General features: G+C 38.4%; 1 protein-coding gene across 2 annotated transcripts in view; it reads right to left on the bottom strand.

Moving 5' to 3' along the window:
- Positions 1–344: 344 nt before the first annotated feature.
- UBN2 (ubinuclein 2) overlaps positions 345–15919 on the bottom strand; it is a 48319-nt gene continuing 32744 nt past the window's right edge. For both annotated transcript variants that reach the window (XM_074539464.1, XM_005488713.4), the window contains exons 12-17: positions 14348–14398; positions 12955–12997; positions 10706–12238; positions 6537–6783; positions 5714–5803; positions 345–4749 (exon numbers count right to left, since the gene is read on the bottom strand). In XM_074539464.1, coding sequence (XP_074395565.1) covers positions 4700–4749; positions 5714–5803; positions 6537–6783; positions 10706–12238; positions 12955–12997; positions 14348–14398 — 2014 coding nt within the window. In that variant the 3' untranslated portion in view covers positions 345–4699. The remainder of the gene's footprint in view (positions 4750–5713; positions 5804–6536; positions 6784–10705; positions 12239–12954; positions 12998–14347; positions 14399–15919) is intronic.

The following is a 15919-nucleotide window of genomic DNA, read 5'->3' on the forward strand; positions in this document are numbered from 1 at the left end:
CCAGTCATTAACAAGGGCCTATAACACTTTACTCATGACCTAATTAAGAAACAAATTCAAAACCTTCAGAGAAAAATGCAACAAGTTTCATTTCCGTTAGCCACTTCCTTTCTCTCATGCACATTTACACACACTCATGCACACACTCTTTTATTGTACCGTCATCTTTGCACAAATGTTCATTCTTGAAGTAGCATTTAACAGAGCCAGGAGAATGGAGAAAGATGAACAGGTTTCAGGAATATTGCTTGTGTGTGTGTGTGTACGTGTGAGAGAGAATGCACAAGCAATAGAACCAATGCCACAGTACAGCAGCTATGCAGTTACACACATTACACAATTGGTTTTGTTTTTTGTTTTTTTTTTCTTTACAAAAGGGAAAAAACCCCCAGTTTAACAGCATAAAGCCATCTTGGCAAGCTTAAGATTTTCCTCCAAAATGCTTTCCAGCACTTCAGGATCGCTGAGAAAAGTTTAAAGAAGGTAGGGAAATAAAATTAAAACAAAAAAACAAAAAAGGCACTTAAACAAAGGACAAAGGCCTGAATCAAGTAAGTCATGAAGGGTAACAGCCATTTCACCAGAGCTTGGACCAATCAAAGTTTACCAACCTTTTTAAAAACTTCTATAAAATTAAAATTGCATAAAGTGTTAATGAATCAGTTGTTTGCCTAATGCTTTAACCTTCTGGTTCATTTTATGAAAAAAACCAAAACAAACAAAACCAAAACAACTAACAAGCCCAAACAAAAAACCAAGCGTCCCTTTAATGATTTTCCCCCCAGTTCAGCAAAAGATGAAAGTTAGCTGTGGGAAAAAACCTTCTACAGTTTGGCTTGGCTGTAGGTTTTCCCTGCAATGCCATTTTCAAAAACAATCCAGAAAAAAAGTAGAAGAGGGACCACTGTGCTTTCACCAATTCACTCAAAAACAAACAACAACAACAACAAAAAAATCGAAACAAAAAACCCATCAACCCAAACACCCGAATACTTCTAATCCAACTGTGGGCAAAAACTAATCAAAAGAAAACAAAAAACCCCTGTAAACTAGATTAAAATTTGCTAATAAATACAGCCAAAAGTTCATTTTATGAATGTAGCAGCAAATGTGACAAAGTTAGTTGGGAGTCCAAGGTGACTCCCAGAGGGTTACTGGTTCGCACAACTGATGGCAGCTTGGGAGAGTTGCAGATTTCTCTGTTTTCATGTCCTCAAGGGTCTTGCACCAAGTGGAGAAGGAGTATGGAGGAAGGGTCAGGTGATGGGATTGCAGGAAGGAACAGGCTTTAGGCACCTGTCCCACCCCTAAATCTGTGCATCAGACAACTTTGATCAGATTCAAACACAAAGCAGAACCCAGGTAATTAAAAGTTTCTTCTGATTAGCAGAAAACAGATGTGAAACCCACAGCATCCGCACTTGTGACTCAGTTGATCAGTATTTAGACATGTTTCTCAAATCAACAGAGAACGCTGGACAAAGTGACTTAGGCCATTTGTGTCTTGGAATGGGAGAACACTGCAGTTATAGTCCAAGGTATCAGGAAACTGCAGCCCGTTTTTCATCTAGCCTGCCTTCTTTCTTTGCAAGAGTCTCTAATGATTTCACATAGCTACCATGTTTTTTGGGACTTTGGATCATGTAGCAGGGAATACTACCCAGACAGTTTCAACATCTAAAACCTATGTTTGAAGTTATTGCTTGCATTTGTTTGGGGCTTTCAGAGAGCTTGACACATTAGCTCATACACAATCCCCAAACCAAGTTCAGCCCTACTGTCTGAGAAGACAGCTCTACTTGGCTTTCTTATTGCTTGTGAATACTGAGGGTTTATTTAGTATGTACAACTACAGTTTATTTATTAACAAAGGCCCTTAAAAAGTAGTAAAAACCTGGGGGGGAAAAATGTCTTCAGAAGAGGTGCTGCGCAGAAGATATTAAAACATTAACCTAATTTTGCATTCAAACGTTGCAGTAATCTTTCCCATTCTGTCTATGCCACCTGCAAAGGTCTCTGGGAACCACCCTATTATTTCCTTTGATTTGGCCTTGCTAGGTTTAACCAAGCAGACTAGAAAACAGCAAGTAAAGGGTCCCCAACTCCAGTGTTGTTCATTCAAAAGACACTCAGGAACATAATGAATAACAGGAGTGTAATGACTGAAAAGAGTTACCTGCTGGAGGTTGTTTGAACTGATGTCACAAACAATGGATTTTCATCACCCTAGTATTTATTTCCACAATAAGTTTTAGTTTACTTGTTTCCCAAGACTGAGAAGCTCAATAGGACACAGAGATAGGACTACTCCTGCCCTCAAGATTTAGAGAGGATACTCTTCAACTGAAGATGAAGCGTATTTCCAGGAAGAAAGGAATGTTGAAAGGGAATTTGTGCTGTAGTTATAAAGGGCTCCAAGTCTCCCAGCCTAAATTTCAGTAAGTATGAAGACAAAAGATGACAATTTGAATGGGATGCCTTGATGAGGAAAACACAGAAGAGGTAGAACTCTCTTAGGACGGGGTCCTTTAAATATATTGCTGCCCAATGGCTCACTGCCACAACTCCCTTAGCTACATGCATTGTTAAAGTTCTCAGGTTTGACACAGTTCAGAGAATTAACATCCTCTCAGAACTGTTGGGCCTCAAAAAACAAAGTTGGCTTCCTTTAACCCTTCCTGGAGAAAAGAAAAAAAGTATCAGATGAAGCTTGCACTCTAACTAGTTTATGGTGTTTTGACAGAATTTGTACAGTATTAATGCCAGGGTCTACATGGTGTTTGTGTTTCAACTCTAAACCTTGATGGAGATGCAAGCTTGTCTGATCAACACACCACATACAAAACATTAGTGCCAGCCAGCTCAAAAGCATTTAATTGGCAGAAGCTGTGGAGTGAAACTAATGAACTAATGCATCTTAATTCAATCTGTCTTTCACAGAAGTGTTGTGCAAAAACATTTATTGCTGAGCTCAACCCAACATTTTTATACTAAATACACAATATATATTATTTTAAATTTATGTATATATATTTATATAAAATTAAAATGAGCTCTAAATAGAAAAGAAATTGTTGTCTGATCTAAGAAAAATAAATCATATGTAAAAGAAACCTGCAAGCTCTAAGTAATCTAGCAAAATATATTGAAGAGTCATTATTCAGGGGTCAAAGTCTCTCTAAAGGTGTGAGATAACCAGCAGTGTCTGGTTCAGTTTCTGAGTCAAACTACCAGAAGAACTATCTACTAAGAATTTCAGCATCTCTGGTCAAAGGAATGTTTCAGGGTTGAAGGAGAAGGGCATCATACTGATTTATTTGCTCCTTTTCCCTATGACTTATTTTAGTTTCTGCCATTCTCACCTTTTATCTGACAGCTCAAGGGACTCAACAGCAAAGTTCTGTCCTAGTGTCGAAAGTGCAACACGTGCTGGATGCTTCCTAATCTTACATGTGAACTGGTTGATGTATTGCTATCAAAGAAAAAAAAAAAATAAAACAAAACCAAACAACAAAGCCAGCTCTGCAGTCTTGTGCTACCATGTAAGAAAGAGTTCAGGTCAAACTCCCCAGGCCAGCAGGGGCTGGAAATGCTGGAGACAACCCATTCAGCCCCCAGAAGAGAAGGCACCTCTGGTCGCTTTTGAACGACTCCTCTTTGGCTAATGCCTGAAGCAGTATTTATCTGACTCTGGAACAGGTCACAATCAGCTTTCTTTAACTAGCAAATCAATATAATGCATGGCTTCTGGGAGGAGTTACATAAAGGATGAAGCCTGAGAATGAGAAAAGAACTTGTTCTGGTTCATGAAAGACATGAATAGAGTATCTTTCCAGTAGCAAATAAGCACAAGGTAAAAGAAAGTTTAACAAATGAAAACACTGAAATATTAGTGCGATTTAAAAAAAAATGTGGGAAAGAAATGCTAGTCTGACCAATAAAATGTGGGTTTCTTTTCATGTAAATGAATTTCCATCCCCTTCCTCCCTTAAATAAGAACTTTTGTACTAAAAAAACCCTGAAAATAAATCAAATAGTCTGTGTCTCACATACTGATGTACCAGATCTGTTTTTGAAGACAATTCTCTGCTGAGACTGCATACATCTGTAGGCTCCCTAAAGTCAAACAGCCTTCTAAAGCTGGATCAATGCCCATTATCAGAAACTGCTTTTGTCTAAAGGTTTAATTATAATGCAAAGTATCCCAGCACCATCTCTATTCTACATAACCTTTGGTCCACAACCATATAGTACACTCAGGACCTACACGTAATCTTATACTGGGCACTTTGGGCACTAAGGAAGTGGATGATTCCACCTTGAATGGAGAAACCTATTCTAGCACCTTTCACCATTTCCACTTTTCATTGGACTTCACCCAGAAACAAAATGTTGGTGCTGCTGTGGGTTTGACGATCAATTTCTTTTAAGAGCCAATCAGAGCAGATAAAAAAAGGTTGTTTCTTTAGGCAATATCAAACTACGACCAGTCTGCATGACCAGGAGGACCAGTCCTCCTTTTCCTTCTCTCTTTGATCAAGTATTGTTTTATTTTTCTTCTTCCTCTCACCACAGTGCTTAGGATCAGAATATGTAAACATTGACAGAAACAGCAGCCCTGTGACAATAAGCACTTTCCCAACTGGGCAGATTCTGTCAGCCAACCAGAACTGCTTCAGCTCCCTTGCTTGTCCAGAAGTCACTGGTTTTTCCGCTGTAACTTAGTGTCCCCTTTACTTTGGCCTCCATCTGTAGTTGAGAGACAGAAACAAAAGGGAAGAATAAAAGCATGAGTGAACTTTTGTTTTTGTAACTTGCAGTAGGAGAGACAAGAATTTGGCAGGTTCAGCTTTAGCATCACCAAAAAGTACATGGTCTTTACTGAGTGGAAGACTTTGCATCTTTTCTGTAGGTCATTTATTAGAAATAGCATTGTTGAAACCTGATATATCAAGCTTCATACCAAAACACTGCCCAATTTTTTTTTTGGTACTGAGAACCTCTCAAATAAAGAATGAAGAATGCCCACCAAGCTGCCACCCTTTCCATTCCTTCTCCTGGTCCCCAGAAAACACATACAGGTGACAAAGGAAGGTGTACACTCTAAACTGCACCTTCTAAAGCTTTCTGAAATTTTTCCTGCTCTAAGCCTTACAAACAGAAAAATAAAATGTTCTGCTTCAAGTTTCTCTTCTCAATAAAACTACCTTCTATTAAGCATAAAATTCCTAAGGAAAGCTGACATTCCTTTAAGAAACCATCCCACCATTCACATGTGAATATAGTCTTATAAAAAACATGAAAAAAGCTTTTAGCTGGAAGGTCAGTTTCTCCTTCAAAGGAGAAAGGAAAATTTTTAGTGGAAAAAAACTTTATGCAGCCTATAAACAATCATGTTACTGTCCAGTAAGTACTATTCCTTTTTTCCCACTAGCTGAATTTGTACACTTCAGTTTCTAGAATTGTTGCAGTAAAGTACTGGAATTTTTGATTTTTTTTTTTGTTCCTGATATTGAAGAGAAGTAGAGAAAAAATTCAGGTTCCAAAAAATGCTGCTACAATAGAGTACGTTCTGCCAGCTGCTCCCAATGTTTGTCCCTGTGTTGTGCCTTCTCTAAACTAGGTACTGATGTACATTATATTCCAGTCTAAAGCAGAAATCTGATTTTTAAGTTAAAGTAAGTTAAAAATAAGAAATGTATCATGTCTTTACCTGTGTAAGCTTGCTGCAAGTGAGCAGGCAGAGGTGAGTGAGACAGCGTTGCTGCATGCTGAGCACCTGGCTGTAAACCCTTCAGTAAGTCTGGAGGGAAAAAAGGGAGAACAAAGATAAAAAATAAATCTTGAGGAGAGAGGCAGTCTCTGTGAAATAAAGTTTTTGTTTTTATAGTCTAGCAGTAGCAGCTTATCTCCACAACAAAGAATAAATACCTGATAACATTCTGATGGTTGGAATAAGTCAACAAAGACAAACCTATTCAAATACAGTTAGTCAAATGTCAGAGCAAGGACCATGCCTTGCTATTGGGATGCAACTCTTCATATAATTTGGTTTGGCAGAAAGACCAACATTTCATATAGCTTAAGGATATAAATAGCTTCCATATAAGCGTGAAAAAGTAAATGCCATTGTGATTGACAGTTCTTCATAAGAGAGATTCTTCATAAGACAATCTGAGGTTGTCGAGTTAAAGCTACTTTGAGGAATAACCTTAAGTCTCTTATTTGAACTGCCACATTTGAAGACTTTTCAACTCCTTTCTAAAAATAAAGTATTATAAGTTAACCCAAAAAAATATGTTCAAAACTAAACATATACCGTGAATATAACAATGAAGTTAGGCTTATCAAATGTGATTTATAACAGATAGGTATTATGTAAAGAAAGTTTTTACCAGTGAAGGAATCCCATTTACTCTCCTGTAGGGATTTTTATGAACTAAATCCAAGCATCTCAGGACTTTATTGCTTCCCTACTCAATTTCCATTTTAAGGATGCATCTTTCCTTTTAGCACAGTGTCATAATTCCACTCACTCTGAGTTAGGCTGTGGTGGAAAGCCGCTGAGGTAGATCCCGAGGTGGTTGTCACTCCAGCTGTGTCCGTCCCAAAGCCAAGCAGCTCCAAGGGAAACTGGAAGGGCACAGTCACAGGAACAAGGCCACCCAGCATCCCAAAAGGAGTTAATGGTGCAGACGTCACGTTCTGACTGGTCACAGACAGGGGGGATGCCATGAGAGTCAGAGGTGAGGCATTAGCCAGTAGTGATGCTCCTGCTGTTGACTATGCAAAAATAAAAAAAAAAGAAGAAGCAGTACTTCAAGATTTTTAAAGATCTGAATTGTATTCTTTAAGGGTATAAAAATCAACTATTCCCTGTTAAGTGTTGAGAAGTATATTAAACTATTAATGAATATCCAGTTATCCACCCAAGTCGTCTTCCCAGTGCTCATCTGCTAAGCAAGAACAATTATATTGCAGATTCAGACATAAAAGTATGGTTCATCTATCATGTTTTTCTCATCAGCCTTACAGCTAATTTCCTGGATCTCCTTTCTTATTATGCACTAGGCCTACAGTCACAATGTAATGCAATATCTTCTATTAGGTTAATAATATGAAATTATCCAATGCAGATCTGAAGTTCTTCAGAAGTACAGTGTTACACTTCTCCCCTTTGCAAATCTGGGTCTTAACAGAACATTATTTCTAAAAAGGTTGCAGAGATACAATGGATTCTGAAAATTAAGATTCATATGTAAGAATCCCCAAACTTAAGAAGTCAGGTTAGCAAAATGCATACATACATATGTAGAGGTGTGTATGCACGTGTCAGAGGAAAAGACAAAGGAAAAAATGTCTCCACTCTAAATGTCAAAATGAAGTTAAATTCACTGCAGCTTTAAAATAAAAATGCAAGATTAGCCAGAACATTTTAGCTACAACAGCTCCCAAATCACATTAATTCCTGTAATATTAGATCAGCTTGTTCTTGTTTAACAATCTTGCCTTCACTGCATATAGAGTAATTTCATATGCTGATGTTCAGTTCTCTAATTATCTACTACAAAACAGTTAGTACAGAAAGCACTTTGAATCAGACTCCAACTCAGATATTGTAGTTATTTGAATTAAAAAGACTGAGACGGAATAGGATTACAAATCTGTGCATTTTTACAAGTAAGCCTCAACTAAACCCAAAATTTAGAATAATTTTAACGAACACATGAGCTTAAAATGAAAATGACATTTCACTGAGTTCTGTAATAACTTACAGAAAAAGCAAAGTGATGAAATCTCCTAGCATGGATAAATTTTTATTACCAGTTTTGGTCTTAAGATGTTCTGATGAAAGCAGCTAAAGAAAGGACAGTTTCTTCTTATGAGAAAACACAGTATTTTAGAACAGTGGCCCTGTAAAGGGCATTTACCTACAGTTGATGTTCTTAGCAAGTGTTTATGTTGGTCATTTTAAAGGTACCAACTTCTACAACATACTCTATCCCACAAGTAGAAAAAAAGAATGTCAAGCATCAACACACTATAATTTTCTTTTGCCTTTAAAAGTACTAATTTCACAATAAGCTTATGTACAAAAAACTGACAACTGTCATTGTCCATGTAATCTAGTAAAGGGCAACAAAATCAAAGCAATACAGTAATGTTTTGCAACTGTGAATTTGTTGAAAAAATGCCTCAAAACAAGCTTTTGTAAAGTGCTCTGCCAAGATCTTGCTTACTCACTCAAAAAGAAGAGAGAAATACAGTGAAGAAAGGAGCTACAGAGCACACCCTAAAGGAACCGCCGTTCAGATGTTTCTATTGGACTCATGTACAATAGCTCTTAAAAGGGTTCATCCTGGTCATGAATCTGAGTCATTAAGATCCTTAGAAGTCTAAGCTAGGTTCTGCTCAAAAGTACTAACGGTAGATAGAGCTTTTTAAGGAAATCACATATGTACTCTCTGGCTTTCTGTCCTTAAAATGTAACTTTCTGTGAGGCTTCAGCAAGTATAAACTTGTATTCTGGTAAATAATGGTGTAAACCAGAAGTGGAAAGGAGGCAAACACTTCTTGGAAGCTTCCTAGTTAAGTACACCTTTATTATCACATTGAAATAATCTAGTTTCATCTTTCATGCAAGCAGACCAGAATATTATGAGCAATGCAGGTACCATTCTCATCTTCTAACAGCATCTCAAGTAGGAATTAAATCCCTAAGGCCTTGAAAGAAAGGAGATTCACTTTCAGTCTTATGTGAAGTTGTAAGAGGAGTAACTTAGTCCTTAGTACATAGTACCTAAAAACTAGTCTGGAAGTGATGTTGGCTCAGCAGCCAGCCATTAGGCCTTTATAGCTACATAAAACCTCTTATCACAAATCCCTTCCCCTTTAGTGTACTTGAACTGGGAGATAATTTAATTCCCATCTTTCCTTGAATGTACTCCACTGACTAAGCTTCACAGTGCACAGCAGCAACAGCCTTATTCCACAGTTTATCTTCTTTGATTGAACCATTTTTATGAATGTAATTTCTGAAGCATCAGAAAGCCCACATGAAAGGTCTCAATAATTATTTTAGTGATACCATATGCTGCTCAGTACCTTTAGCTGATTCACCCCTTTCTATATACCAACACACCTTATTTTGCTGTATTATAGTACGGACTCATGTTATTTATTATACACCACACCCCCCCACAATTCAGTGCCACAACTCTTCAGTAGGACTGTGGCCAAAATGCATTTCATTGCTTTGGTGACCAGTGTTTCCAATAAAAAAATTACTTGCCTTTAGCTACAGGAGGGTTTGCCAGAATTCATCTCATCCAGCACAACACTGCTTACTTCCCTTCTCAGTCATGTTAAAGCACTACCACACCCATTTCACATTTTGTTCTACATCACAGCCATGGCATCTACTGAATTCTGCTGACTGCACCAGGAAGAAACAACCCTCTTCCCAGTCCATTCATTGTAGCTCTTTTTGTCTCCTCCAGGCACCTTCAGGAGTACTCAAACTGCACTGTACTTGGCTCAGCCCTTCTGCAGACCCTCTGTGGTACCTCAGGGGCCTGGACACAGCATACAGGCTGTGGATCTCTTTGCCATTCAAGGCACCCAGAGTAAGTGAAAGCTGTGTCAGAGCCTGCCAGACTTTTACTGTTGACTGTTTCAGTACAGAAGGATGAAAGACCATAGAAGTGTCTTGTAAAAATCATCTTCCTCCTGTTATTCAGCTGCATTAAGAAGAATTTGATGGCAAACTAGAAGATTATAAAATATTACCAGAAGTCAAGTATACATCACTCCTATGCAACAGAAATGTTTCAAAATGTTTCACTATTTAAATAATGCTAAGTTTTTGAGTTGCTGTACACCAAGAATATAATTTAAAGCAATACTACTTTTTTGCAAGTATTGATGACTTCAGCATAGAGAGCACTAGAAAGAGGAAAACATCAAATCATCTCAGTTCCCAGTAAGAAGAACACAACCTAGGAAAGCAGGTTGTCTTCTGAGTAAATAATAGGTTTATATGTTTTAGAACAATAGTATTTTCAAAATATTTGTTTTGTTTGATTTGTCTTGTCTCTAGAGATAGTATAAGCTTTCAGTTTCTAGGGTATTTATATAATAATGGGATGTCTCATTCAGTTTGACTAGATCCTACAAAATAAAATACAGTCACAATACAAAAGAAAAGCCCTTGCAAGTGTTAATTACAAGTCTTGAATTACAGTCAACCATAGGCAACTGAACTCTAGTTTTGTAGTAATCATGAAGTCTGACAACAAATGTACGAAGACACCTCTTACATGACCACCATCATTATAAATATGTAAATATGAGAGAATGCACAAATCAAATAATGCAAGTACATACCACATCCCTGAAAATATGGTCACACAAAGCTTACCTTTTCTAGCGCTGTTAAAAGAAAAATAGTGAATTCTTTCCCACAGTACAGACTGACAGTTTACAGTGAGGATTTGTTCCACACTGATCCTTGCACTTCACATCAGCTGGAAATACATATTCTTTAGTGTCAAACAGTTTCATCAGTATCAGCATTATGCTTAGAAAGGTAAAAAATTAAATTAATGACATTTACAAATCAGGGTAAAACATCCTAAGAATGCTTACAAAATAAATGTGATAAACATTAACGTACAGCTCAAATGTAAACTTGTTTGATGCATACCTGCACGCTGGCTGCTACAACTGGAGACCCTGAGGCAGAAGATGGTCTGTGTGGAGTTGACAATTGTTTAGTAGCACCCTGTGTTCCACTTCCTGCTCCCCCAGACAGACTAGTCCTACTAGCTCCACTTGAGTTAAGGTTACTGCCTCTGCTGGCAGGTACATTCATTCCAACTCCACCCAGATTATTTTTACCAACAGTCCCAGAAGGAGAAGAGTTGGGCAATTTTGAAGAAGCCTGAGGGTTTTTTGCAGGCTGAAGGCCTGAGGTGCGATTAGAGGACAGCAAATTCACTGTGGGAGACTGCCTGCTGATATTTACACCACTGGTCTGTTTATGAAGGGGGTTGTTGCTGGAGTGACTACTCTGGGAAACTAGTGCACTTGAACTGGAAGAACTGGGTGTTGTTGCAGGCCTGGGGGATGAGGTGGACTTGGATGAAAATTTAGGTGATGCATTGGGCTTGGGTGTCACAGAGGGCTTAGATGAAGTGGGCTTGGGAGAGGCAGCAGGTTTGGGAGAGGCAGCCATGGAGAAGGGAGGCTTGAAACCCTGGGAAGAAACTTGTGACACCATAGCCTTGGCTAAATAGTTACTAGAGGTAGAGGTGCTGGATGTTGTCCGAGAAACCAGTGGGTGAGACACTTGAGAGCCACTTCCAGAGGAAGGATTAGACAAAGGCAGGCGATATACTACAGACTTATCTTGAGCCTTGATCACTGGTGATGAGCAAGAGAGTTTGGGATTACTACTCAATTTCACCACAGGATTGCTCTGTGATTTACTAATAGTTGCTTGTAAGGGAGATACGTATTTCTGTTGTACAGCTGAATGCTGGTGCACCTTTGTCACTTGTGATGTTGAGGAAGTACCACCTTGAGCCTCAGCAGATGATACCAAGATATCCTTGGTTCTTTGAGAGGAGGTGGAAATAGCTGCTTGAGTCTTAGAGGAAGAAACATGAGTCTGAGAAGAGGAGGAAGCAGCTTGGATCTGACTTGACCTCTGTAGTCCTTGTTGAAGTAGTTTGGCTGGCAAAGGCTCTAAGGAAACCTTGGGATTTTGAATTGAAGATCCAGCAATAAGGCCTGAAGAGATACCAGTGTGAACTAAGTCCTGGGGTTTCTTTGGTACTGGCCCTGTGTGACCAGCAATAAGACTTGATGAATGGGATGTTTGAGTGGGCTCTACTTTCTTTGAAGTTGCCAGAGGCAACTTACTCATAATGCTTGCTAGTTTCTCTTCCCTCAGCCCAGGGCGAGGTCTGGGTGTTGTTGTGTCTATGGTGGACCCAAGAGGCGATCCCTTGGCACCATTATTGATAACTGCCAGAGCATCAGAAACAGAGTCCAGTGAGGGTGGGTGGAAAGAGAGGTCTTCATCCAGTGAGTCATCCAAGCAGATGGTCTCTGGAGCTGCTGTGCAGCTAGAGCTGCCTGGGGTGCACACAGCTGCACTGGAACTCAGTACAGGAGCACAACCTGAATTGACTGAAGACATACAGGTTTTCTGTTCTTTTTTTGGACTGGAGTCCTGAAAATGAAGGGATAAGAAACATCAGGTTCAATAGTCTTCCTGAAACTGATTTAAGGTAATCTTTAGCGTAATACTTTTATGCAGACTTTTAATACTTTAAAAAAGGCTGTAATACCTTTATTTCAGTAATTTCAGACAAACCAAAGATCTACTACTGAAATTTTCATATTAAGATACTTATGATATCTAGGTGCTGGAGCCCTGTGTGCTAATTCAATATTTGGATTTAAAAAATCTAGTGTTGTTGCTCCACATAACTACAAGTGCCCAGACAGTGAAGAACAACCAATATTGTGAAGAACAGGGTAACTATTCTGATCACTTACTAAAACTGCTACTGAATTAACACAACACCTGGTCATGTCAAATGAGGACCTCTATACTATGGTATCCTTCCAACCACACTGTTTTCCAGTGATGCTAAGTTTAACATAAACTGAAAACACACAAAGCACACATTCAAAAATGTGAAACATCACTGCACCTAATACCTCTTCATAGTCAGTTTTCAAAAAAACTATATAGCCTAAAGGGGCAAAGTTATACAGAGGTATTTTGTACTACATTCTTTGAAGTAATGCATCACCATGCCAATAAGGACTGCCTGAAAAACGTTCTGCAAGAATTTTTCAGGATCAGAGGCAGAAACAGGTTGTATTAAATGGTCACACTGGACCATTAAGTAGTATTCAGATATTTTAATAGGCTTTTACCTTCACTTTGGGTTTAGGGGCCAGAATCACCTTCTTCTTTGCCCTAAAACAGAAGGGATAAATGTTCATCAGAAGACCAAAACAAAAGGTAAGTAATTTTCATTTCAAGTGTTACCTTGATTATACCCCAATAAACTAGAATGATGGCTACAGGAGTCCAGCTTAAATAATAAAACATCCTTGAAATGAAAATGGTTTAAAATATAGGGGGAAAGAAAAATAGCACACTATCAATTAATTTTCCTGGTCATGTATCTCTATGTAAATTAGTTGCAAAATCAACTGAATTGATGATATAACCTGACATATAGATCAGGCTATATGCAGAGAGCTGGTTTTATTTTTCTGGTTTAGAGGAACATCAAAATATCAGTTAATTTCAGCCTCTTAATATTATCAGTTTGCTTTGTCTACACTGAAGTCTTCTAGAATAGCAACAGAATTTCACTTTTTACATTGACATTTTTGTTCCTGAGGAAGATGCTTCCTATTCTCATTTATTTCAAACTGGATAAAAACAGCTGTTTCTTCCCCCCACAAAAGTGGTTTGTTGCTTATCAACTATTAGAACAGTTGTATGTAATTTGTTTGTTGCAAGAAGTAATTTAGCAAACTGTCAGATTTTCTTCTGCAATTACACAAACTGCAGTTATGCAAGCAAGGACAGCATTAAGGATTATTAGTCATTGGCTTCAACTTAGAGGTTCAGCATTTCACACTTTATTTCTTCAAGGGCAATCAACAGATTTACATCCTCTAGGCAATATTTGATCCTTTCCTAAGCAACTAGAAATACCTGGTTAAAAAAAGACTTTAACGTAGGTGGACCATGACTCAGTTTTCATGTTATGTAGAAAATATCTTATGTTAATCATATTTATCACAAAAGTTGCAATTGGGGTGTTATTTCAAGTCATAACAATTTATTTGAATTCTGACTGAATGTGGACAGCTCCAGAGAGGCACACAGTGTTGTCTGAAAATGAAGATGATAAAATCCCACTAAGATACCTCTAATCACAGAAGTCTGTGTATTTTTAAGGAAAAGAACAAAGTAGGAAATACTGCAGTCTGAGTTCAGTTTAATAGGCTGGATGCCAAAATTTAGGCAGTGTGCAATGCTTTGAGTAAAAGGTATTAATTCAAGAATACCCCTAGAGTTATCTAGCCACTTCACAAGTGAGTTAAAATATAATGCCACAAGAATGTTACAGTTATATGCCTAAATTAAAGCATTAAAGGAGATTATAAGCATCACTGTAAGTATCTTCAAACAAATCCCAAAGTACCTCCCTTTCCTTCCCTCTGTCTAAAACAGGTAGCAGGAAGATGAGAAAAGTTGCTCTGCACAACCTAAAGATCTTGTAAAGCAAGTTGTCCCTATTATACTCACGGAGCAGAAGTGAGGTGATTGTGAACACTTCGGCTTTCCTTAAAAAGCATCCTAAAAGAGTGGTGAGAAAAGAAACATGAAATGATTCTACAGTGACAAACAGCCTCTGACCACCAAATACCCAAATATCCTTTGGTTTTCAGAACTAGCCTTTGATTATCTGTCCCCAAGGAAACTAATGATTACTTTGCAGTGCTGTCATGGTATAGGTCTTGGCATCCATAAACAAAAGATCTAAAGAAATTATAATACTTTGCTGTTGCAGTGTGTTTTTATTTTCCAGGTTATTGTTTGATTTGTTGTGTGGTAGTTTTTTGGGCTTTTTTTCCCTTGCTTTTGGAGTGACACAGACTTGTCTTTGTTATTCAATTGAGCCAGGTGTCCGTTTATCTCTTTGCTACTTAGCTACTTTTCTGCTGAGTTTCAAACCCTTTCCTCCCACATCCAGTTGTTAACTCCTCCTGTCCCAAGCAGTTTTCCTCCCTTGTATCCTTTGCCCTTGTGTTCCACTCCCAGTTCTCCTGATGAGCTGAACATTGTATCCTCCCTTGAGACCCGCCCCCTGTATAAGCTTGCCCCCAGCTCATTGCCTGGGACCCTGAGGCTCCGGGAGTGTAACATCAAAGTAACCCGGTGCCACCCCAGGCCCGTGCTGCCGCTGTCCTTTTGTTCTGTGTTGTGTAGCTGGGATTCTGCGGAGCCCCAAAGTGGGACTGTCATCCCCCCACTGTCACCATCCAGCCGGGACATGTGACACTGTGCCTTTATGCTCAAAATACCTCAGTAAATGGCCAAGCAAAAATCAACATAAGAGAATACTACTTTCTTCAACTGGACAGAAGAAATACACTTTGAATACTGTCTCCTCAAAGACTAATGAAATAGTTCAAATATAAAATAAAATATTATTGTAAACTCTTCACACTACAGTCCAACACACTGACCCATAGTTTTGGGTTTGTGGTTATTAATCTCTTGTGGCGTTTTCTTAAAGCACACAAGATGAAAGTCAGAACACAATAACCAAGATTGTTTCTAGTTTTCTTCAGTACTTTTAGTACTGAAGGAACTTTAGTAAAAGTTTTGGAAAGTTTAGTAAAAGAAAAACTTGAGGCTATTGTGTATAATTTCTCTGACTTCAGTTACACTGGACTGACACACACATATTACTACAGAGTCAAGGAATGACAAGAGCCAGTTTGACACATCTCAATACTTGCTGTGCTTCTATTCAATGTTTTCAGCTCCTCAGTTGCCAAGTGGAAAGTGAAAATGATTGTTGACCTGTATCTATCCAACAGCTTATTATTAAAATGCAGCTATGAACAGACAATGAACACTTGGTCCCCTTCCTTGTTTCCAGATAGGCAAACTAGGAAAGGCAACATTTTCTTACAGCACTGCCATCACATTGACACTGACCACACCATGAACAGCTGTCTAATCAAGAGCTTTTCACCACTGATAATATAACCTGCAGAGCTACAATAATTACAAAAAATCTGAGTATCCAAAAATCTCATGTCATCTAGTAAGAAAACACTGATCCTCTCACTACAGTTCAGTGCCTTA

The sequence above is a fragment of the Zonotrichia albicollis genome, chromosome 4, assembly GCF_047830755.1.
Source record: "Zonotrichia albicollis isolate bZonAlb1 chromosome 4, bZonAlb1.hap1, whole genome shotgun sequence".
Classification (NCBI taxonomy): domain Eukaryota; kingdom Metazoa; phylum Chordata; class Aves; order Passeriformes; family Passerellidae; genus Zonotrichia; species Zonotrichia albicollis.